At 43.1% G+C, this 24,749-nt stretch overlaps 1 protein-coding gene across 1 annotated transcript in view; it reads left to right on the top strand.

The window, feature by feature from the left end:
- LOC308320727 (ATP-dependent DNA/RNA helicase DHX36-like) overlaps nucleotides 1-24,749 on the top strand; it is a 33,142-nt gene that overhangs the window by 2,010 nt on the left and 6,383 nt on the right. Inside the window, exons 4-23 of the mRNA XM_080771376.1 lie at nucleotides 724-789; nucleotides 2,365-2,557; nucleotides 2,726-2,764; nucleotides 2,953-3,123; nucleotides 3,406-3,485; nucleotides 4,584-4,658; nucleotides 6,204-6,370; nucleotides 6,461-6,542; nucleotides 6,955-7,095; nucleotides 7,808-7,913; nucleotides 11,300-11,387; nucleotides 13,987-14,042; nucleotides 14,277-14,341; nucleotides 15,489-15,632; nucleotides 16,694-16,811; nucleotides 18,539-18,637; nucleotides 19,212-19,385; nucleotides 20,052-20,138; nucleotides 20,239-20,322; nucleotides 21,138-21,237. Of these exons, the coding sequence (XP_080627502.1) occupies nucleotides 724-789; nucleotides 2,365-2,557; nucleotides 2,726-2,764; nucleotides 2,953-3,123; nucleotides 3,406-3,485; nucleotides 4,584-4,658; nucleotides 6,204-6,370; nucleotides 6,461-6,542; nucleotides 6,955-7,095; nucleotides 7,808-7,913; nucleotides 11,300-11,387; nucleotides 13,987-14,042; nucleotides 14,277-14,341; nucleotides 15,489-15,632; nucleotides 16,694-16,811; nucleotides 18,539-18,637; nucleotides 19,212-19,385; nucleotides 20,052-20,138; nucleotides 20,239-20,322; nucleotides 21,138-21,237 (2,135 nt within the window). The remainder of the gene's footprint in view (nucleotides 1-723; nucleotides 790-2,364; nucleotides 2,558-2,725; nucleotides 2,765-2,952; nucleotides 3,124-3,405; nucleotides 3,486-4,583; nucleotides 4,659-6,203; nucleotides 6,371-6,460; nucleotides 6,543-6,954; nucleotides 7,096-7,807; nucleotides 7,914-11,299; nucleotides 11,388-13,986; nucleotides 14,043-14,276; nucleotides 14,342-15,488; nucleotides 15,633-16,693; nucleotides 16,812-18,538; nucleotides 18,638-19,211; nucleotides 19,386-20,051; nucleotides 20,139-20,238; nucleotides 20,323-21,137; nucleotides 21,238-24,749) is intronic.

A 24,749-nucleotide genomic window follows, 5' to 3' on the forward strand; every position in this document is an offset into this window, starting at 1 on the left:
ATTATTTGCCCAAATTATTCTAGTATAGACTATAGACATACCGGTAATCTTAATGTCATCAGCTGTACCCAATTTGGAATTGTAAATATACATATTTATGGCTTGAAATCCTGTATTGTGAATGAAAGTTGCAATAGCCAATTAGAGAGAGATGATCTGGAAGCGTCAAATTGTTTATTATTCATCTCGTCAGAACTGAAATTGACATGTCAAATTATTTCACTGCGATTCATCTCTGTTTAAACATGTCTGCTGTAAAAGTCGACCGTCACACAAAGTAATCGATACAAATTTTAAAACTAAATTGACCTGTCTGTGGTTGGATGGGAGTATAGAGATACAGATTTGTAATGTGAAGTGATGTGTTATGAACCTAAAGTTTATGAGTGCCTGGAATGCTACCTTGTAAAAGTTACAAAGTTAGCATTTAATGCGTTATAAAGCATTCATTGATTTGGAAAGTCTAGACTAAAATAGTCTTTATAGATCCACTTCTTAACTGCGCAATTATGTTTTGCAGAAATAAATCCATTAATGGGAGAATGGTATATGTTTATGTACGGTATATGGACAAAGCTGTGAATTGACAAAATCTCTTTATTTGATTGAAAAAAGACAAGCATTTACCTTTTTGGTGAAGCTGAAAATAGCTCAGCATTTATTATTACACAATTTATAGTTTCATTCTACTCTCATTAACATGTCCGTGGCTTATGTGTGCAGTTACTTTGATGGTGAGTCACCTGAAAAGGATGAACAGAAGATAAAGGAGGAAACGGACGCACAAGGGTAATGTACTAAAGTAGTCACCATAGTGGCATGTCACTCACTGATCTCTAATACAATCTAGATTTATGATGGCGGCATCTTTTTATGAAGCCACTGCAACACTGCATTGTTATTATAATGAGTTATTATTGTTTAAATTCTTGTTTATTATGATTACAATCATGTCTAGCACAGTCAAGAGCGTCGCAGTCCCGCCCTCTTTCATGACGACGCCAGTCCCAGGAAATAATTCCCAATGCATTTTTCCCATAGACATTTCAAAAAGTATTTATTTAAAGACCTTATAAGCGTCGTACAAAGCCAACTCAAACAAATAATTACAAAGAAGAAAAACAACAACAAAAAGTGTTGTAACCTGCCGTTTTCTTCTTCTTTCTAATTATTTGTTTGGCCCAAAAAATTGCGTTTGTTGTCATTATTTGTCACAACTCGAGTTGGCTTTGTACGAGACTTAAAAGGTCTTTAAATAAATACTTTTTGAAATGTCTATGAGGAAAATGAACGGGGAATCATTTCCTGGACCCTGGTAGGGGACGCTCTATTATCTATCTATCTGGATTGTTTAGCTACAGGTGAATCACACATGGACACATTACAATACCTGCAGATGAGCATCTCCAATACTGTCATAGTGATATAGTACACAATCTTTAACATTGCGATCAGTCGAGTAATGTTTTACAATATACTTTGATTAAAAGAAAAAATGTACCTAGGGAGCAAGCCTTTACTATCGCCACAGACACAGATTACAGGATGTACTAGGCTCTTTCCCTCTCCCCTCTCTGGGGAAAGAATATCCATTAAAAACAGAGGGACTCAGGCCAGCAGGTGTATGGGAAAATGAAGGGCTGTCTTCTTCGGAAAGTTGTGTCGAAACGCTAATCGACAATAAATCAAATGCAGACTTCAATTATTCTTTATCTTATTCCACTGTTGGTCCTCCACCTGCCGTTCAGCTGGATGTGCCAGTTTTATTTTTCTAAAATGAAGGCCTTTCCCTCTGATAAGATTAGTGGAATGGCCCTTTAATGGCCTGGAGACACAGAGTCCCCCAGGTAACATGGGTAACTCGGGGCACCGGTAGTAGGACTTTTCATGGGCGCAACCCTCATACACAGCTGCACTGCTCATCCCACAAATGCATGTTCCTTACAGTACAAATGGGTCACCATTTAAAAGCTAAAATAAACAGGCTTTCCAATAGCATATTATTGCCAAGAAATATTGCTGAAATGGAGAAATCATCTACCAAACACAAATTTACAAACTTTCTGTGCCATGTTTAGTTACATACTGTTGTGGCCTATAGATATAGTGTAGCGGACAGGCCATTATTTATGTTCTCCAAAGTTTTTAATACATCACTAAGGCTAAGGCATGCTACATTAGTAACATTGCACTGTTAAGTATTAACATTTTGTTAACTACTCAAATGTAACCAAATTAACACTCAAGATTTGATCATGTACAAAATGGAGGCACGGACAGGGGACATATACAGTAGGTACAGCGATGGTGCTGATCGTTCTGGGCTGAGTGTGACAAAGGTCGTCTTCCACTCTTTTGTTTCAGTTATGTGACGGTCAAAGACGAACCCCCAGACACGTGGGATGATGGAGAAGAAGAGACGAAAGAGGAAGTCAGAGTAAGAGAGAAGGATATGGACTACCTGTTTCAGGAAGTGGTCAGAAACTATACACAGGATGACATTTTAAAGAAAGATCTAAACAGCAAGACAGGAGACGCCAAGTACCGGGAGATGCTGGTAAGACTAACAATAATTAAGCATCAACTTGGATACAGATGGCAACATGTTGAGACAGACTACTATATCTTCAGCAATGTACTCTAGTGAAATCACTTTAGTGCCTTTTAGGTTTTGGCCAAATAAACAATTTCCGTTATTTTCACAAAAATGTAAATTTGTTTACAGAAATTCAGGGAAAGACTGCCGTCCTACAGCAAGAGAGAGGTGAGATTTGAGTTGTGATACTACTTTATTATTTATTCTCATCAGGGACAATAACATCTCTATACAGTTTGAGTATTTTTCTCAATTAATGAACCCGATCTAACATATTTTAAATGTTCCTCCCTACCTACGTTCCTGTATGCCCTTTGCCCTTCCATTGTTCCTCACACCGTTCCACTCCTGGGTAGGAACTGGTAGAACTGATCAACACTAACCGGGTCCTGGTGGTGAGTGGGGAGACAGGCTGTGGGAAGACCACGCAGGTCACCCAGTTCATCCTTGATGACTACATCAACCGGGGGATGGGCTCCCTCTGCAGGGTGGTCTGCACTCAGCCCCGACGGATAAGCGCCATCTCGGTACGCCCCCTGTCCCTGTTTGTACACGGTAAAATCCCTGAGTGTCAATTTAAGTCTGCGAGTATACAATATGTAACAATAGTTTGGTTTTACTGTGTATGGTCCTCATTCATAAAGGACTGTGATTGTCCCTGTTGGGGTACTCGGTCACAAGGCATGTCTGTCTCAGTCATGCGCAGTACATTGGAATGGTTGTCTTTCAAGGTGTGTGTGTGTGTGTGTGTGTGTGTGTGCGTGTGCGTGTGCACGTGCGTGCGTGTGCACGTGCGCACCGCCTTTTAGGTAGCGGAGCGTGTAGCAGCAGAAAGGGCAGAAACAGTTGGCAATGGAAACTCTTGTGGTTATCAGATCCGCCTGCAGAGGTAAGGGTTTCCACCATCTTTTCCGAAAGCCATCGTTATTTTGTGTCCATGAAAGAAAATGTACTGGTCTAGGACTAGCCTCAAATACAGAAGCTCTAGTCACTACTAGTAGTAATAAGAATGTAAACTTATGAAATTCTTGATTTAATCAACAACAACAAATCTATAATATTGTTTACCACATACAGTACAATCAAGTCAATCATGCAGAGACCGGAACATTCTATACTAATGCTGATGTCCCATTGGCTACTGGCTATTGGGCTATAAGCTGGTTGTTGTAATGGGTTATATCTTTGTCAAGTAATAATTCATTCAATAGGGAAAAAGTATTAAAAAAATGTATTGCAACCAACAAACAAAAAGGAAACGACTAATTCAGTTCTGCTGCTGCCTCATTCCTCACCCACTGAATCATTGAATCTGAGCTGAAAGCTGATGGTCTTACGTCAATGCACTAGTGGGCCCGGGCACACGATATGGTCCTGCATTTGACCATTTTACAGAAAGTATTTATTTAGCAATTTCTTTGTGAAAATATATGTGTTGGCTGTGTAATGAGCATCAGTGCATTATACTACTATTTGGGGAGTTTGGTACAGACTGAGGTTTATATAATTTTGCTAAAAATGTCAGATCAACTTGATGAAATGAAATAGCTTATTGTCGGTATCAGCCGGTAACATGCGGGAGTCTGTCCCCGTTACAATGCGCTAGCTAGACCCATGGGAGATGGATTGCTGAGGTGGAGCGCCACCGGCACACTTATCAACACTAAACCGTGCTACTCATACACTGAGTTGGCGGTGCCCGGCATCGAACCCATGACCTTGTGGTCCAAAGGCGAGAGCTCTACTGACTGAGCTACCCGGACACATTCTTGTATGCTCTGAAGGCATACAAGAATAAAAGCTCAGCTGCAAACCGGTAAACAGTCTGAGAGCTACTTGATGTGCAAAGTTAAATTATTTCAATTTAACTTTGATTTGTTGTTGAGACGTAGATGTATTTTATATTTTTTAAATGAGCTAAATCAACAGCTCAACTTCAGCCAGCATTCATATCACATAATTATGTCTATTTCTCTCTCTTTCTCAGCCGGTTACCACGGAAACAAGGTTCAGTGCTGTACTGCACTACAGGCATTATTCTTCAGTGGCTACGCTCGGATAAGTGAGTAGTCTCCTCTTCCTCCTCCTCTTCATCATGATTTGCTATGTCCATCTTTCTTACCCCACCAGCATATCGTGCTGTCAGGTGGAAACATTAAAACAATGATTGTTGTCACGGAAACTGTCGATGGCGTGACGTTAGGCCACGACGTCACGTCACCCTATAAAGTATGGCACACAGAAGCATTAGAGATGATTAAGAATATAATAATACTACAGGTAAATATCTCATACAGTAAGTATCCTATATTGCGAGTAAGTATTTGGAATCATAAGGAGGTACCTAGCTAAAACACTGGGCTCAAGTTACTAACTAAATTCTTAACTCCCTCCCCCCAACGCCTAAGGCAAGATAAAGATCCTCTAGCTAAACTATAAGACCTCCTCAAACGGAGCCTCTTATACAACCCACTGACAGCTCCCTGCGAATATAGGAAATCTCAGTTACAATAATGTTACTTTTCAGAAAGTGGGCAAAGGCGTTATAAGAACGTGTGTTCCAATAGATCCAATGTAGTTATTTTGTCACAAGCTCTTGTTAATACTTATATTAATTATACATCCCGCAGTCAGACTTAAACACTTTCACTTTTATTTAAAATTCATCTACAAGCTCTTAGCTCACACATTCCCATGTCAAAAAATCCTATAGGATTCTGATAGAAAAATCCTATTAAAAACAATTTGGAACCTTACCTATCCTATTGGATTTGAGTGGTGCAGCCACTCCAAGGAACATCAATGTGTGTCCCTTTGTCTGTCTGTCTGTCTGTTTAGAGTACCAACAGGTTACAAAGTGGCGCTGTTAAGCTTCACACTGTGCACAGGTGCATGATGGGAAGCTGAGTTTTAGTGTAACACCAGCACAGAGCACAGTTTAGTACAGACTACAGTGTAGCACATGCACAGGTGCATGATGAGAGGAAGTAGTCCCATTATTCCAATAGTCCGACAACCACTAGTCCCACGACCAATAGTCGGACAACCAATAGTCCGACAGCCAAATAGTCCGACAGCCAATTGTCCGACAACCAATAGTCCCACCACCAATATTCCGACAACCAACCCATTATTCCTATAGTCCGACACCCTAACAGCACCACTCAGCTCAGACAGGTGTGACACACACAGCCCCCAAGCCACGTGCTACTCATACGCTGAGTTTTGCCGGTGCCCGGTTTGAACCCATGATCTTGCCGTTCTTACCTTTCATGACATGAAATTCAGCTCAATGTCCTTTACAGTCCTTGGTCATGTACCATTCTCCCTGCTGACACGACAACCTTGAATAAAAACAAATAATAGCTTTTGTTTCATTTGTGAATTTATTCATTTAGAAATCTCGTCGGTACGCTCCGGTGATCTGGTGGCAGGAAGTGGGGCTGCAGCACCAGCTGCATTGTCAAACAAATAAGGTCTAATGACTTTGCTGGGAAATGAAGGGGTTTAAAGCCAGGGGATCAAATTGGCTGGAGGGCGATGCTAAGGCTTGCTTCCACTACATTTAGAGTATATTTGGACACTAACCCCTCCTCCCTTATGTCAGATTGTTGTCCACTATCAGCCACCTTGTCCTGGATGAGATACATGAGAGGAACCTCCAGTCCGACATTCTCATGACCATCGTGAAAGACCTGCTCACAATCCGACAGGACCTCAAGGTCATCCTCATGAGTGCCACGCTCAATGCTGAAAAGTTCTCCAAGTACTTTGGTACGTGTCGTACAATGTCACACTCTTGTCCCACTCTGTACAGTGATATATGTTCTCTGCATTTAACACTATTCTTCTTCTCCCTCCCAGGCCACTGTCCAATGATCCACATCCCAGGGTTGACTTTCCCAGTGAAGGAGTACCTCTTGGAGGATGTGCTGGAGATGACTAGGTATCACTCTGCAGGCCTCTTATCACCTCACGTTTTGAGCTTGACTGACGCCAGAGTTTTTGGTCCGATCCCGATTTAGGAGAGTGATGTTTTGTCCGATACTTTGTGCACAATTTTATTATATTCACAGGAATGGATACAACAGGCAATGTTTATAAAAGAAAAACAAATATTTTGATAATAATCAACACATAACTTGACAAACAAACCCAATTCCCACCTATAAACGGCGGTCAAATAAACACAGCTTTATTTAACCACTTAAGTCCTATTCATAAAAATTCAAAAAATCGGTGGTTAAATTCGGGCTAAATAAATGCCAATACTGAGGTTGATCTACACACAGATTGGCCAGACTGATATTTGGGCCAGGCTTTACTCGTTTATCATGTGCCCTCCCTCTGTCTCCCAGGTACCGTCCCCAGGGGCAGGACAGACGGCCCTCATGGAAGAAGAAGTTCATGCAGGGGCGCCAGTCTCGCCAGGAGAAGGAGGAGAAAGAGGCAGAATATAAGGAGAGCTGGCCCTGCTTTGTACGCACGTTAAGGGACAGGTGGGTGGAAACACGAAACAGTGTGTTACGAAGGTGGCAGATCAATGCCACAGATCACTGGTTCTCAACCTGTGGCGCCAGGCCACTGGTGGCCCGGTCACAATTGCAAGTGGGTCCCAAATAATTAGCCCTTTGCTAAATCCCACCTCAAAAAGCGATTGTCCAATGCCAATCCAAATAGTTTAGCAACTGTACTGTTATCTCATAGCTGTCAATGTTATTTTGCATTGCTGTGTTGTTGAACATGTACACGGCTTAACGTCTAGAAAGTTACACAACTTACCCACCCAGGTGATGGTAATACATTACTAATGACCGTAGTCTTACCGTGCAACATGAAAACTCCTGTCGGTCGTCATTAAAAGTTGATTTCTCCCTCTGTAATTTCCTCATATTTCTAGTTTATTTAAATAATGTCATGCAAATGTGTTCAGTGCATAGTCTACTGGTTGACTAGATTTAGAAGACATTTTGATGCTCTTGCTACTGAAATGATTGATTATTTATACTAGACTTTACCCGTTCTGAATCTAACACCAAATTATGTACAGTGTGGGTAATGCGATGTAATAGATCGCATTACTGATTGGGAGGGAATTGTCCTGTCTCGCTATAGCACACGTAGGCTACGCTAGGACAAACATAGTGGATTTATCCCCAAAAAGCATTTTCACTTAAAGTGAGAAAATGACTGGTCTGTTGTGATTGGCAGGTACTCGGACAACACCATTGAGGTGCTTGAGATGTTGGACAATGATGACAACATTGACCTGGAACTGATCCTGGCCCTGATTATCCATATTGTAACCAAGGATGAAGTAAGTTTCACCCAATACGATTATCCATATTGTAACCAAGGATGAAGTAAATTTCACCCAATAAGATTATCCATATTGTAACCAATGAGGAAGTGAGTTTCATCCATAAGATTATAATTGTTGTAACCGAGCAAGTGAGTTTCACCCTGTAAGTGTATGTTTAAGGCTTCACGACTGTGTCACTCAGCACAACTCGCCACTTGACATTAGTCTCCACTTGACTCTCCACTTGAGTTGAGACTAGTCTATACTTGACTCTCCACTTGATTCTAACTTAATGTAGATTTATTGTGCATACTCAGACACAGACAGACATGCATGTACACTTAGGCATGCTCAGACACACACACACACACACACACACACACACACACACACACACACACACACACACACACACACACACACACACACACACACATTTAACATCTTTATTTGCATTCACATTTTACAAGACATTCTTGAACAGATCGCGTGTCCCCCCACTGTAGTAGGGCACTCAATCCCAGAGTTACTTCGCCACGCACTCCGCGGCAGAAATGCCGTGTTTGCATGAATGAAACTGTATGTAATCGCGCATCTATAAGTTCTAATCGTGTGTGGTGCTTCTTCGGGAGCCGGGACTGTGTGTGTGTGTGTGTGTGTGTGTGTGCATGCAATGCGAACAGCCGTGGTGGAGTTATAGGCGTGCGTGTGCGTGTGTGTGTGTGTGTGTGCATGCAATGTGTCAAACAACAATGTTGATGTAAGTAACACGATCGCTGAGAGAGATATAGTTTATATACAGAGATTTAGAAGGAATAAGCAAAATCGAATTCCTGCCCTTCCTTGTTTGTGTTCTCCTGCGGGTCTCGGAGAGCTCTGACGACATGTTCACATCTTTTGGCGCTTTTCATTGGCTAGTGGCGGACATGTTCACATCTTTTGGCGCTTTTCATTGGCTAGTGGCGGACATGTTCACATCTTTTGGCGCTTTTCATTGGCTACCAACTTCACAATTGTAATAATAGATGCATGTGCACATTTTGATACCAGGGCAGGGCGGACCGGGGGGTTTCCAAATCACCCAAATCACTGAATGGTCCTTTAAAGTTAGGTAAGGGGATACGGAATGAAAGTATTTCAATGCAATGTCCCCCAAAGGTTTTCTCTAAATGAGGAGTGACTAACAGAGATGGACAGAGTAATTATCCCTTCCATATGAAGCCCTATGTCCCATCAGCCTGTGAGACCCTGAGATGGCCGGCCCAACTGACTTGGGCGTTGCGCTTGTCAAACAGCTGTTGAACCAAGTGTTGGATAGATTGGCTGTGATGGCTTTCTGATCTGTGACCGTTGGCCATCTGCCAGAGCCGCAACCATAATAATTGGTTCATTAAAATGCAGCGGTCTGTGATTAGCGGTCTGTTGGGCACGACTCCTGTGTGTTTGTGTAATTGTCTGCAGTGTCTTTTTCGCATGTGATGACAGGTACCTGGGTGTGTGTACTGTACTGTAGCGTCCTGGCCATCCATTTGACTGTCTGTTGCTTTTGATTTTCTGTTAATCAAAAAAGAGCTTTTGTAATGTCAGTGTGTGGGTGTGTGTTACTTGTGGGCATAATAAGGCTTTGTTCAGATTGCAGTTATGAAAACATCAACATGCAGTTGGTTACATCACTGTTTTTGTTTTGAAAGTTTTCAGTTCTGGGACAGTTTTAAAAATACCTTTGGCACCGGTATCCGATTGTTTTTTCAAATCTGATTGTTATTTCAAATAGTTTTTGAAGCAGGGGAGAACAGATCCCAGGAGTTATTATTTTATCTCAATGAGTCCTTCCGTTCCATTCCTCTCAGGAACTGAAGGCACATCCTTTTTTATCTATTTGTAAAGAGTGAGCTATTTTAAACCTGCCTAATGTCGCCCCTGAGAACAATTTATCTTTCTAATTCAATTATATGATGAGGTAAAACAGAATACTCATAATGAAATATATGAATCAAGGCTGAAGCAAACATTACAGATAGCAGTTTAAGCAGACAATGTTATTAGGATATGGTATTTTGTATCGATGCAATGCTCTTAAGGCGGTGATGTCATGTCTGCCGGGCCGCCAGAATGTCAGCCCCCTGTCCTTGTTTATTTGACTAACAAGCCAGCGAAATTGACACACTAAAATCACAGTATTAATTTAACCCTGAGAAATTCCATTTGGTTCACCCTCACGGTTAAATGAACACTAAGCATTTTACAGTGCAGTAATACCTCCAATGCCTCCAGCATTTTAGCCAGCATTATGTGTTCTCATCCCTCGGCTCCCTCACTTTGCTCAGCGTGACTTTGTGCCTTCCAGCAGAATAATTGGCCTTTTGTTCCTGCTGAAAGAATCCCCGCACATGGAAGGCTAACTCACACACAGGGCAAAACACAGGCTAACTCACACACAGGGCAAAACACAGGCTAACTCACACACAGGGCAAAACACAGGCTAACTCACACACAGGGCAAAACACAGGCTAACTCACACACAGGGCAAAACACAGGCTAACTCACACACAGGGCAAAACACAGGCTAACTCACACCCAGGGCAAAACACAGGCTAACTCACACACAGGGCAAAACACAGGCTAACTCACACCCAGGGCAAAACACAGGCTAACTCATACCCAGGGCAAAACACAGGCTAACTCACACACAGGGCAAAACACAGGCTAACTCATACCCAGGGCAAAACACAGGCTAACTCACACACAGGGCAAAACACAGGCTAACTCACACACAGGGCAAAACACAGGCTAACTCATACCCAGGGCAAAACACAGGCTAACTCACACACAGGGCAAAACACGGGCTAAATCACACACAGGGCAGGGCAAAACACAGTGAAATCCCTGGTGTTCATTATAGTTTGGGTCAAAAAAAAAAATCCTCGCATTTGATTTTTTTTACACACTAATCCAGCTGGATGAATGGAAACAATTGTAATGATTATGCAAAATAATTATGATTCACTCAAATAATTTGTGATCATGCCATTATGTAATATTTGTGACAGGCCTACTGTGGAGAGGACAATTCAACCCCCCGCCCCCAGGCGATGTCCGTCTTAATTGACTCAGCTCCTAGATTCCTAGAACAACATGAGAACTTTGGTTCCTCCTTGCGACTAATGACCGTTTAATGTTTGATGTTTGGCTCCTGCCATACCCTGAAGAAGGCATTTTGTTGCTGAAACGTTGGTTTCATATTAAAGTTTTTTTGCATCGTGACTACAAGCTGTGCGACCTCTTTCTTTTTTCAAGTCTTGTCTCCTGTGGCCAGCACCTCCTCACTGTGCGCTCCTACCTCTTCTGGTTCCTGCTGTCTGCCTGCCAAGTAACCGCTGTGTCATGTTGCCATTTGACAGGAAGGAGCTATCTTGGTGTTCCTGCCTGGTTGGGACAACATCAGCAAGCTCAATGACCTGCTAATGGCTCAGCAGATGTTCAGATCAGGTAGAGGCAAAGAAGCATGTGCACACATCACTGATTCCCTTAGTTGCTGTACTGTTTTTGAACTGTAAAGCTGGCTCCCCACCAAATAGACTGCTACTAATTACTACAGACTGGTAGACGAATGCATCTGAGAGCTGAAACAAACAGATGGCTACTATGGTGCTAAAAATAACTTATGGCTTGATTTTTGAACAAACACATGACATGTGCATGCTTAAAGTTGTAGTGAAATGAAAAATATGTTTTTCACACTTTTAGGCCCTCATTTATCAACGCAGCGTACGCCAAAATATGTGTACACGCCAGAATTACCGCATCATTTCCGCAAAACCTTGAACTTGAACGTGCGCCAGGACAAAAATCATTGCAGGTCGACAGCTGTCGTAGGCTTTGTCCTGTTTTTCTGTCGTAGAAAAGCGGAGCAGCATTGTTTGACCAGTTGACAGGCTGTCACAGGTATCTAAACATATAGTATATGCGAGCGCACTTGTGAGATGATTCAGGAGCGCAGCGTGACATCAGATGCCTATAATCCCTGTGATATTTAAAACATATAATATTTAGGCATAAATGGACTGCACGCCTTTATTTCCAAGTGACAATGACAAGCATAGGCCTATAGCTTGCTTATTTGCAATTGTAGGCTATAGGCCTATAGGTGTAAGGGGCTTAATCATTCACCCATTTAAATAAGTCATTCAGATAAACGGCAGATCTGGTCATCTGGGTGGTAACAAGACTACTCGCCCCGTTTCTGTTTTCCTCCCAGAATTTTCCCCAGTGAGGGGTGGGAGAGGCTGGACAGCAGACGGCTGGACTTTGAATTTCTCTAAATATAAACTTTCATGACAGCAGAACAGCCGAAGTACAAATATAATTTATGAAAAGCTACTACAGTGAAGTCTGTTCACAGAAGTTGTTGTAGGATATGTGGGGATTATCTGACGAGGTACCATTTGAGGGGGCAAAACCTTACATATACTAAATAATACTAAATTCTTTATAGGTTCAATATAAGTCAAATAATATAGCCTTTCCACAGGAGTATCTTTTTATATTTTTCCAAAAAGAATACAAACAGCCACTAGCATATTACAAAGTTATCCCCCTCAATGGGGAAAATTCCGGGAGGAAAAACGGGCAAGCACCGGGGCGAGTAGTCCAGTATTCATCTGGGTCAGGATGAGCGCTTATACGAGACGGGACGGGACCGCGGTGGGTGCCGTTGAAACAGCGACATCAGCACACGCCAGCCTACATCCATATGTTCATGATTCATTCATCAATCACTCCACATAAACGTTGATTATTTATGACTGCCTTGCCAGCGAGGTTATCTCTCATTAACGTGCGGTGCAGGGCTGCAGGCATCACGACAATCACCCACCCACAGCATGCACTCACAGCAGTGAGCAGATTCACTGATCGCCTTTGCCTATACCCCTAGGCTACACATGACTGCTTTAACGCACTGCACACGAATGGGTAAAATTAATATAGTAGCCTACAAGCGTATTCCATTTATGGCTATACGCAACTGTGATGCGTCGTGTAGCCTTGGTGCGTGCGTGCGTGGATATGACAGACAGACAAGCGAGGCGGGAGGGAAACGTGTAGGGTAGGCCTACAGCTATTATTTAATTCATGCCGGTGTTCGTTCTTTATTTATTTAACATACAACACACCAGTTGGGCTTGCAAGTTGCGTCTGTGTGTGTATGGGGGGGTCCACATGCCACAAAGGACACACACCCGCTCATGAACACTTCCAACACACATGGCGCACGTGCAACGGAATGCCTTTCACCTTAAAGAGAGTCAGTAGTACATGCTAATGATATTGATACATTTAAAGGACCACTTCACCAGTTTTCAACCCATCTTCATTATAATAGGTCCTCACTAATAATCATGATAAAATGGCACAATTTCTTTCTACTCAGTCTGTGTCTCATAGGAGGGCTGTGGGCAGTTCAGAAACCTGTCCACCAGTGACATCATCCAAGGGAAATCCAAGAAACTGCAGGCTTTCTAGTACTGAAAAGTTGCAATACGAAAATGGAAGCCATCGTTCTCAAGATAATAAAAATCCAAACATTTTTGTAAAAAAATCTGCCTAACGATGATGTCACTATAGTGGACGGGTTTCTGAACTGCCCACAGCCCTCCTATGTAGTAGGAGAAAATAATTGTGCCATTTTACCATGATTATTAGTGAGGACCTATTATATGAAGATAGTTTGAGAAGTGGTCCTTTATGGCATATACGCTTACAGGCATAATGTCATCTGGTGTTTGAATGAGACGAGCCACATACGTGCACATGTCGGAGCAAGCCTGGTCGGCTTTTAACGCTTCCCTACAACTTCCAAACCAACGTGACAGTGTACCCACCGCCCATTCAATAGCAGATTTCCAGCAACAGATGCTTTCTAGGAGCGGTGGGGAGCTACTGTACCGTAAGAGTGTGAAATAATCTGTCCTTGTAATTGTTTGTTTGCATCTCAGTGTTAGAATTATTCATAGAAAACAAGCACCCACGCATTGTCTTGAATGGGTTTCTGAGCATTTTAACGGCATAATTATTAATGTTGTTTCAGATCGGTTTGTTATCATTCCACTACACTCTTTGATGCCTACGACTAACCAGACTCAGGTCAGGCTCTCTTTTTTTATGCATTTATTTCTCAGTTTCCTTATCTTTCTCCACATATACTGTACATCCTTATCTGCCTCGTTCTGTCTCTCTGCATTCCTCTTCTTCTCTGCCTATGGCAATGGTTCTCAAACCTTTTGTCAGGGGACCCGTTAAAATATGCGCTTAATCTATACTCATACATAAAATGCCGTTGTTTCAATCCCAATACGTAATCCCCCTCTCTCTCTGCAGGTGTTTAAGAGGCCTCCTCCTGGAGTAAGGAAGCTTGTGATTGCAACCAATATAGCTGAGACAAGGTTTGTGTGCGTGAATGAGTGTGTGCCCGTCACATTCGTTTTTAATCCGCTAGTTTCTAGTCTAGTCACATGGTCTAGTGGCAAGATTTTCATGATTGGCTGGCCTCTAAGTCAATGGGAGACTAGCCCTATACAGCCAATGGGACACTAAGCCCGCTCTCCTCTCCCCACCATACCATGACTAGAGACTGCAAAGCCCAGATAAGGTACAATATGCAACAGGATGGAATGTAAGCTGATATACAGTATAATGACTTGAGTCATTGATTGTTTCACAATGATTTGTTTCTTTGATGTCAAAAATCGTGATTCTTTTGACATTGAAACATTCTGGTCAAATACACCTGGACACCATTTGTTTTTAGCTCAGCTGTGTCTGTGTGTGTGTGTGTGTGTGTGTGTGTGTGTGTGTGTGTGTGTGTGTGCGCGCGCGCGCAGTTGCTCACAATCTTTGATAGATATAGAAGATTTGGGGCTAATTAGAGTCCTTGAGCAGATTCTGGGAGGCTAAATGATTGGTAGTTCGGAAGCAAATGGACTTTTACAGACTCCCAGAGTGCAAATTCTACTCCATTTGTAGAATCTTATTTCACTTTAATGTCTACGCAGGTCTTTGTTTAATTGCACTCTAGACAGTTGTGCAACTTAAAAACTGTCTGGGGTGCACGCAAAAGTCTGTGTAAACGTTAACATAGGGTGCAAACGCCGATCTGACACACCAAAGGTCCGACATGCGGAAATCACCTGTCGCTCCCGACAATGCGTTAGTCCGACATGCGTTGCGTGTGCTTGCGGTTTGGGTTTTGGGTAGGGTGTCGGTCTAATGCCAGTCGGACCAGCCTGTACCTGTTAACATGACCCCAGAAGTGTTTTAAAGTGAAATACGCCTTTAACTGAACACTGACGATTTTAGCGTTTAGATGTGTGTCAAAGAGAAAACAAAAATGAAATGGGGGTTGTGGCCTAATGCTTATGAAACTGGGGGTCCTTCCTTAAATGACTATTAGAGTACCTCCTAAACCTTCCAAGGCAGCACTTAAAGAAAGTCTGAAAGCTTGCATTATCTATATCACATTAACTCTGTCTCTTCTCATCTTTCTTTCTCTCTGTCTGTCTCCGTCTCTCTTTCTCTATCCCTCTCTTTCAGCATCACCATCGATGATGTCGTGTTTGTGATAGATGGAGGGAAGATCAAAGAGACCAACTATGACACTGATAACAACATCAGCACCATGGCAGCCGAGTGGGTCAGCCTGGCTAATGCTAAGCAGAGGAAAGGGCGTGCTGGCAGGTGGGTTGGCACCCACCATCCTTTGTCATTTTATCTCGTGTCCAGTCCAGTCTCCCACTTTCGCTCCCCCCCTTTTTCTCTCCGTCAACATGGACATCAATACACAGCACAGCCTAATCAGCAGGCACAGCAAACTGTGCGTGGTTTCATCTTATTGATTTCAAATTACACCAATGTCTCATGCCCTCACATAATCTCTCTCTCTCTCACACTCACGCGCGTGCACGCACACACACACACACACACACACACACACACACACACACACACACACACACACACACACACACACACTCACACTCACAAAACAACACACAATCTCTCTCCCCTTTTTACCAGCTGAAAGCTGGTCATACATTGACTGTGAAACTAACACGACCAGACTGACACCGCTAGTCTGCGAGCAGTAGCGTGTTGCCAAGGCCACTTATTTCCAGCCAAACTTGGCTTGTTCTGGCCCTCACAGTTGCTTACTTGGTTTTTGGAGGTTGGTTCGCTTATTTTTGACACAACAGTTGCCAACACTAGCAACCATACTGACGAGTACTTCTGATTGCTGATTGGCTGCCTTGTCTCCAGCAACAACCTATGGGGATAACATCCCATAGTCTGCACGCCATGAACAAGAGTCACAACATAACTACTCCGTCATTTCGATATATGCAACAGGCATAGATACTAGCCACGTAGAAATTGACGCCAGCAACCAGGCATATGTGGCAAAGACACCACACGCATCAATGTGACCGGCATGATGACACGCATCGCAGACTACCACGGGGACCCCCTCGCCGAACTCCGCGTCAGTCTGCGGGGACCCCCTTCTCCGTGGACCCCCATGCAGACTATTGCGGACCCCCGCTCAGACCTCCGGGGACCCCCCGTATCCGCACTCCGCGGACCCCATTGTACAGTGTCTTTTTCTTCCCTTCCTTTTTTAAAGGACTGAGACAACACCGCTGTGCAGAGAGGGCCAAGCTGGAGTTTGAAATACATTGTTTTCAGCTGGTTATTATTCATAATGTATGAATTCTTGTTTATTTCTTTTCCTGTAAACCCAGGGTGTGTCCAGGAAAGTGCTATCACCTATACAACAGTCTCAGGGCCAGCCTACTGGATTCATATCAACTCCCAGAGATCATGCGGACACCACTGGAGGAGCTCTGCTTGCAGATCAAGGTAGGTGTGTGTGTGTGTGTGTGTGTGTGTGTGTGTGTGTGTGTGTGTGTGTGTGTGTCACGGACCACTACCAGTTGACCTGTAGTAAGTCTCATGGTCGGGGGGGTAGGACCAAGTCTCATGGGATTTGTGATTTGTTTATAAACATTTGTGATTTGTTTATAAACATTTGTGATTTGTTTATAAACATTTTGGGATTTGTTTATAAACATTTGGGATTTGTTTACAAACATTTGGGATTTGTTTATAAACATTTGGGATTTGTAAGTCTCATGGGGGGGGTAGGACCACTTCCAGTTGACCTGTAGTAAGTCTCATGGTCGGGGGGGGTAGGACCAAGTCTCATGGGATTTGGGATTTGTTTATAAACATTTTGGTATTTGTTTATAAACATTTGTGATTTGTTTATAAACATTTGTGATTTGTTTATAAACATTTGTGATTTGTTTATAAACATTTTGGGATTTGTTTATAAACATTTTGGATTTGTTTACAAACATTTGGGATTTGTTTATAAACATTTGGGAGTCTCATGGGGGGGGTAGGACCAGTGTGTGTGTGTGTGTGTGTGTGTGTGTGTGGTTCTCAGTCCTGGTGACTGATTTCAATCCTGAGGATTTCATAGGGGTCATTTAATGGGATCAGTGCAGATTATAATAGACAGGGCTCAGACAGATTTTTCAAGGTCCAGGCATATAGGCATGCATGCTCTCAGTTGCATATCACCTAGTCTCGCGTTGCCAGACTGTTGCCTCTCGCAATTTCCAAATGCTTCCATCATACAGTCTGGAGCAATGGAAGTTCTATCATGAGTAAAATATAAAGCGGAAGTGGAGCCTACTACTCACTTCCGTTTCGTCTTTACTGTTGCGCAAATTTAGCAGCTTCCTTACTCGGATTTCGGGAGGTGTAGTTCCAGACTCTAAATAGCATTTGGAGATTGTGGAATAGTTTTCTGGCTACACGAGACTACATATCACCCAACTGGTGAATATCCAACTTGAAACCAACTTCACCACGATCTCCTACACACCGGAGGGTATTGGGTAAACTAGGCAGTGTGTGGGTGACTGGATATGTTGTTTATAATGTTTGTAATTTTAAAAAGAAGAGTGTGTGTGGTGTTCTCCACTTGCCAGGTTTTTTTCACATTTGCTTTCCTTTAAGTAGTCACAGAATATTCATCTTCACTACGATCGCACTACGGACCGTTCATAATGAGAGTGCCATTTGCTGTGCTATCGTGAAAAAATACCTGCTTGTAAATCCGTCCATGTAGCGGCTAGCCCATGGAAAATGCAATGGCGGTTGCGGAAAAAGTGGAACAATCCAGGAAGAGAAATATGAGGAAGAGAAAAACATATCTCTTACATGGAGGTGTTTGGGAGAGAGGCGATTTTTGCAATCACGTGGTTTTCTTTTTCCTCGCTTCACTGAGAATTGAATGGTCATAGGTTAGCCAAGAGCACCATCTAGTGTAAAAAGCAAAAACCTGTTTAAGGTCCTTGGCAGTGTATGAGATAATTGGCCAGACTGTGTCTCTGCAACTTTGTCCATGCTCAACTTTTTCTCTCATTTTGGTGTACAGAAGTAGTATTGGACTCTCCTCATTCCGGCAGTGCCCATTACTAAAAATGTGCTTTCATGGACATTTGTCATTGGTAGAGATCACCTGTCGTTCAATATCAAGGTGGTAGAGTTTGACTTTTTGTCTCTGTATCTTGCAGATCCTGAAGCTGGGGCCGATAGCAGAGTTCCTAAGCAAAGCGCTAGATCCTCCCACTGAAAAAGGCATCAATCTGGCCATCAAACACCTCATGGACCTGGTGAGTAAGAGAGTGACTGATTTTCAAATATTTCAAAATTAGGAAAAAACTAAACAATTTCCAGTCCTGGAAATGTTTTGGAATTTATCAAGGGTCTTGGAAAAAATGTTAGCTATGAATTGTTCTTGGCTATTGGTTTTGTTAATAAAACCCTGTATAACATTACACAAAATGTGTAACATAAGCCGTTATTTGCCAAACGGCAGCGTGATTGCAACCTAATGTGTACCAGTATGTACACATTAGGCAAAAATAACAGATCTACAAGCGCACAACATGCTGCAGCGTGATCCTATTCTCTAGGATAGGTGTTGTAGCAAAACCTTTGGCACAACATTTGGATACATTCTATGCTTTATTGTCGCTACACTGCCTGTCTTTGGGCATTGCGCAATGCACATAGGACATAGACTCATTATTGCGCTGAATATATAGGCCTGGAATTTGGGTTAAATATTCTGGAAAAGTTTTGGAAATTCATTGGTAAAAATGTGTGAGAACCCTGACTGTATGAGTCTATGTCTGACTTTCTGAGGATTTGGATTGTGTTTTGTGTGACACCCCTCTGTGGTAGAATGCCTTGGACCACTCAGAGAATCTGACAGCACTGGGCTACCACCTGGCTCGTCTGCCTGTGGAGCCTCACATTGGCAAACTGATCCTGTTTGGAGCACTTCTGGGCTGCCTTAACCCTGTCCTCACCATCGCTGCCTCACTGAGCTTCAAAGACCCTTTCTTCATACCTCTGGTATGAAGATCACACAGAGACCCCCTTTCCACCAATGGGAACCGGTTCAGTTCTTTTTGGTTTTTAGTCCATGAGCCAGAGCTCCAAAATTGGTGGGAAAAACTAGACCTATATTAAATATGCTAAAATAAGTAAATTAATACATGATAACCCTTCCACAGTAGTAGCTTTTTCATATTTTCGATTATTTTGCATATTTTCCTACATAATGCCTCATTTGCATATTTAAAAATATAAAATTTTGAATAGAATAAATCATTGTCTTCGTGTAAGTACTCAATTTGGGAAGTTTCATGGGCATAACAATTTAATATAGGTATGGTTTTACCCACTCAATTCATAATTAACGTTCCAATTTTGGAGCTCTGGACAGGGGGGGGCAGTATATTACAGTGTATATGTGTGTGTGTGTATATATATATATATATATATATATATATATATAAAATCTCCTCAATCCGTTCTCTAGATTATATTATAGCTACCGGCAGACACACAACCCAGGGTATGTGATATTAGGCCCTGCAAGGTTATTACGTGCTATACTAACAGGTAGAATAGTCAACCCTCACAGTAATCGTGTCCATGTGAATCAGATTGTTATCTTAAATGCAGCTGTATTGCAGACTTATACTCGTAATAATGACTATTTGCCTTTCTTCTCAGGGCAAGGAGAAGGTGGCAGACATGAAGAGGAAAATCCTGTCCAGAAATTCTAAGAGTGACCATCTAACAATTGTCAATGCCTTAAACGTAAAGCAGATTCCACATTTCTTAAAATGAATACATTTAATATGCTATGATATGAGCCAGCAAGTGATTCTATGTGAACTGATCATACATTATTGCTCAGGGCTGGGAGGAGGCTAAGCAGCGTGGAGGCAGGTATGAGAGGGACTTCTGCTGGGAAAACTTCCTGTCAGCCAATACACTCCAGGTGACACCATGAGTCCTGCTGTAGCATACTCCAACTGAACAAGACATATTTTCAGCTTCGGCAGGTCAATAAGAACAAAATGTCACAGGAACTTCGGCAGTGATTTGGCGTTTGTTTTGGTAGCCAAACATTGTGTGTGATTGGTCAGACACTCAATGCGCGGCTCGTGATTTATATTGTTTTATTTCCGCAATCTGTCAGGAACACAACATGGACAGTTTCGATCAGTGGTTCTCAAACTCTCCTCAAATTGATATCTATTTGGCGGCAGACCCCCATCTGAAAAGGTTTTGTGCCAGGGACCCCCAGAAGAGAAGATCCTTGGGTTAGGAGATAATTTTCTCGGAACGACTCCAAACCTAATTTATGGAGAGAGAGGTATCAAATACTTTGTCCACTGTGTCACCAGAAACCACAGAAACACAGAGATAGATTATGTCAAAGCACGTCTGAGGTTGTTGTAAACAAACTGCATGGTGTGCATGGTAAGATCACCATCCAGCAGTGTATATACAGTAGATCAGTATAATAACATTCAGAAGCCAGAGCAGAGCCACACCAAGTATATATCCACACCGATGTTTATTTTGTTTGCGATGCACTGCCCTAGCTGAAAAAAAACTAACTAAAACATTACCATAAGGCTGATGATTGCCGTGCTCTACTTTGTAAAACTATGGATATATAACCACATAACTTACTGTATGAATGAATAGTGTGATATATTACGGACCCAAAAGTCTCAAGTGTAGAGGAGATGCATACTGTGCATTGAGCCTCAGGCATTGATGGTTTTGACTTTGTTTCCCCTCTAGATGCTACACAATATGAAGGGTCAGTTTGCAGAACACCTCATGTCGGTGGGCTTCATCAGCAGCAGAGACCCTAAAGACCCCAAGTCCAACGTCAACTCAGGTAGACAAGGAAAAGAGGAGCTTTCTGGGTGCAGCCTCATGTTCTTTGATATAGCCGGTGTAAACAAAGGCCCTTACATTTTGAACAGATTCCTATGGGCTCTATTCTAGGCCCCCCTCCTGTTTTCGCTCTACATCAAATTTATTTACAGAAAATAGCTGAGCTACAAGCTCACGTTGCGACACATTGTGAGATGGCAGATCAGGTGTCTCGCCAAATGTCGGCCCCAGAATAGGCATCATAAGGTTGAAGTGGCTAATTAAGACTATATGACCATCTCCGGTGGCAGGGTGGCGCAGTCTGTAGTGCTGTCGCCTCACTGCTAGATTCCTCTATGTGGGGTTGGCGAAATGGCCTTTCTGTGTGGAGTTTGCATGTTCTCCCCGTGAAATCTGAATAATGCCTTGAATGATTGACCAATCGGAGCACTCATGCTCTGATTCATATGTGCACATGTTTTACCTGTGCACGTATCAATAAAATCATCTTCCCTGCTGTAGTGTTGTAGATTCATATATATATATTGAAACACACCGGACACAGGGTTGCCTTGTAGTCTTTACTCGTTCCGTATACTCCATCAACTCACAGTCACCCTGCATGTAATCACCACCACTTAATCACATATGACCCACCCGTGTATAACATCCTGGTACCCTATGCAATACAAGTGGCTGGACACTACATCCCTCCCCTTCTTGGATGATAACCATCACCATACAGAAATGTACAATATTCAAATATACTTGCACAATAATAACTCAAAATAACATATTTCTTTTCGAGGCTTTTCTTAGAAATATAACTGTTCAGATTTTTCAAACATTTTCTTTTTTCTTCCACACACAAAATTATATAACTGTTCAAACATAACACAGTAGAATGGCTAGGGGTAGACAATAACTGTTCAAACATAACACAGTAGAATGGCTAGGGGTAGAATGGCTAGGGGTAGACTACCCTGCCATTCAGACAATAGACAATGCCTGGAGATTATTCTGCTCCCTAATGGCACTGCCTGACTAAGTCACATAGTCTTTCAGGTTAGCGGGCTGCTGTCTGTTTCTTTGTGGACGAAGAGCCCTGGTTGGAACTGCAACTGAAGTCGCTTGGATGTGTGACCCATTAGTCCCAAGTCCAGACTGTGGCTGTATCCACAACTTGACAAACGACACATGTCGCATGATCTGCCTGCCATTTCTGTGTAGAAACACAGAATCTCCTTTCCTATCCACAACAGTGTAAGGATCGCCCTCATACGTCGTAGACAGTTTGTTCTGTTTTGATTGTCGCAGCAGGACCATGTCCCCTTGCTGGACTGTGCTCTCACGTGCCCTTCTGTGTCTGTTAGCGTCCACTCTACCTTTCTCCTTCCTTGCAGCATCAGTAGAGCGTATGTCAGAGTCATCCGCTTGCTGGTTAACAGAGAACTCAGGCAACTTGGTTCTGATCTGGCGTCCGAACAGCATCTCTGCCGGACTACGTCCTGTAGTACAATGAGGGGTACTCCTGTAGGCCATAAGAAATGTCTGCAGTTCAGTGCGCCAGTTCTTTCCTTCAGCATGAGCCGTGCGTATGGCCTTGCAGAGTGTTTTGTTCTGTCTTTCAACCTCTCCGTTTGCTTGAGGCCAATACGGAGTAATGCGTCGGTGTGCAATACCATGCTCTGCTAGGTATGCTTCAAACTCAGTCGCCACTAGAGGAGCGCCATTATCACTGACAATGGATTCTGGAAGGCCATGAACAGAAAATATGCATCTCAGCGCCTTGATTATATTTGCTGAGGTGATACTAGTGAGCAGATTCACTTCTACCCATCTAGAATAGTAATCAGTCGTCACCAGGAGGTGCTCTCCCGTTGGAAACGGTCCACATAAGTCAATGGCGAGTGTTTGCCATGGCTTTGCTGGCAGCTCCGTCCTAACTGTAGGTGTTTGAGGTGGTGGTGGACCGGTGAGCTGACATGCAGGACATGATTTCACCATCAATTCCACGTCTCGGTCCATTCCCGGCCACCATACTTTTGTTCTCAGTCTCTGTTTTGTTTTTACAATCCCTTGATGACCCTCGTGAGCCAACATCAGGGTGCGTTTCTGTGCTGCTTGTGGCATAACTATGCGAGTGCCTCGCAGTACCATCTGACCAACAGTCGACAGCTCCGTTTTGAACTGCTGGTATGCAGTTTCACATCGACTCCAGTTTCCGCTTTTTATACTCTCCCTCACGGTGGCTAGCACTGGGTCTTTGGCTGATATTTCTTCGAGCTCCTTTGGAGTGAATGCATTTGGCACAGCATGTGTAGCTACAAAGTAGACGTGATCATCTCCCAGACATAGAGGTGCAGGGGAGTTTACTGTCAGCCGTGACAATGAATCAGCCGCGTTCTGTGGTCCCGGTTTGTATACAACTTTGAATGTGTATGGCTGCAATCTCAACGCCCACCTTTCAATCCGTGCCGGTGGCTTTGACTTTGGGGAGTAGATTGTTTCAAGTGGCTTGTGATCCGTGACCATCACAAAGTCCTTGCCATACAGAAACACATGGAACTTTTCACATGCCCAAACTATGGCAAGTGCTTCTTTCTCCGTTTGAGAATACCGTCGCTCTACATCAGTCAGAGCACGGCTGGCGTAGTATACTGGTTTGTGCGCACCATCCACTTGCTTCTGGCTCATGATGGCACCAAGCCCCACTGGACTAGCATCCACGATCACGTGTGTCTCTGCGTCTTGCTTGAAATAAGCCATAACATGTGAACTGGCTAACTGTCTCTTTAGCTCCACAAATGCTGTTTCTTGCTCCTTTCCCCATGTCCACTTGCATGACATTCTTGTGAGCCTTCTCAGAGGTTCAGCGGTGGTGGCCAGATCGGGGAGATATCTGCCACAGAAGTTAACTAGCCCCAGGAAACTGCGCATTTCAGTTGCATTTGTCGGTCGGCGTGTATTCTCCACTGCCTCCACTTTTGACTGCGCTGCACCGATTCCATTCTTGGAAAGAACGTGACCCATGAACTCCAGCTCCGTCATGCAGAATTCACACTTTTTGTCATTCAGAGTCAACCCTCTCTCTTGCAGTCTTTTCATGACCTGGTGCAGCCTCTTGTCATGTACCTGTCTGTTTTCCCCGGTCACAATTATATCATCTGAAATGTTGTGCACCCCTGGAACGCCTTGAAGGACCTGTCCAATTATGTGTTGGTATGTCTCAGGAGCAGATGAGACTCCAAACATCAACCGCTTGTAGCGCCATAGACCTGTGTGTGACACAAATGTCGTCAGAGAGCGAGACTCAGGTTTCAATTCGATTTGGTGATATCCCCACTTGAGATCTAATTTCGAGAAAACTGTAGCACCATTCATGTCTTCAAGTATCTCATCTATGGTGGGAATAGGGTGTCTCTCTCGCACTATGGCTTCGTTTGCTCTGCGCATGTCCACACACAGCCTTATTTCCTTCATGCTCTTATGCACAACAACTAAGGGTGATACCCATGGGGTCGGTCCATCTAC

Source organism: Protomyctophum bolini (genome assembly GCF_963924005.1).
Source record: "Protomyctophum bolini genome assembly, chromosome: 9".
NCBI classification, from domain to species: Eukaryota; Metazoa; Chordata; class Actinopteri; order Myctophiformes; family Myctophidae; genus Protomyctophum; species Protomyctophum bolini.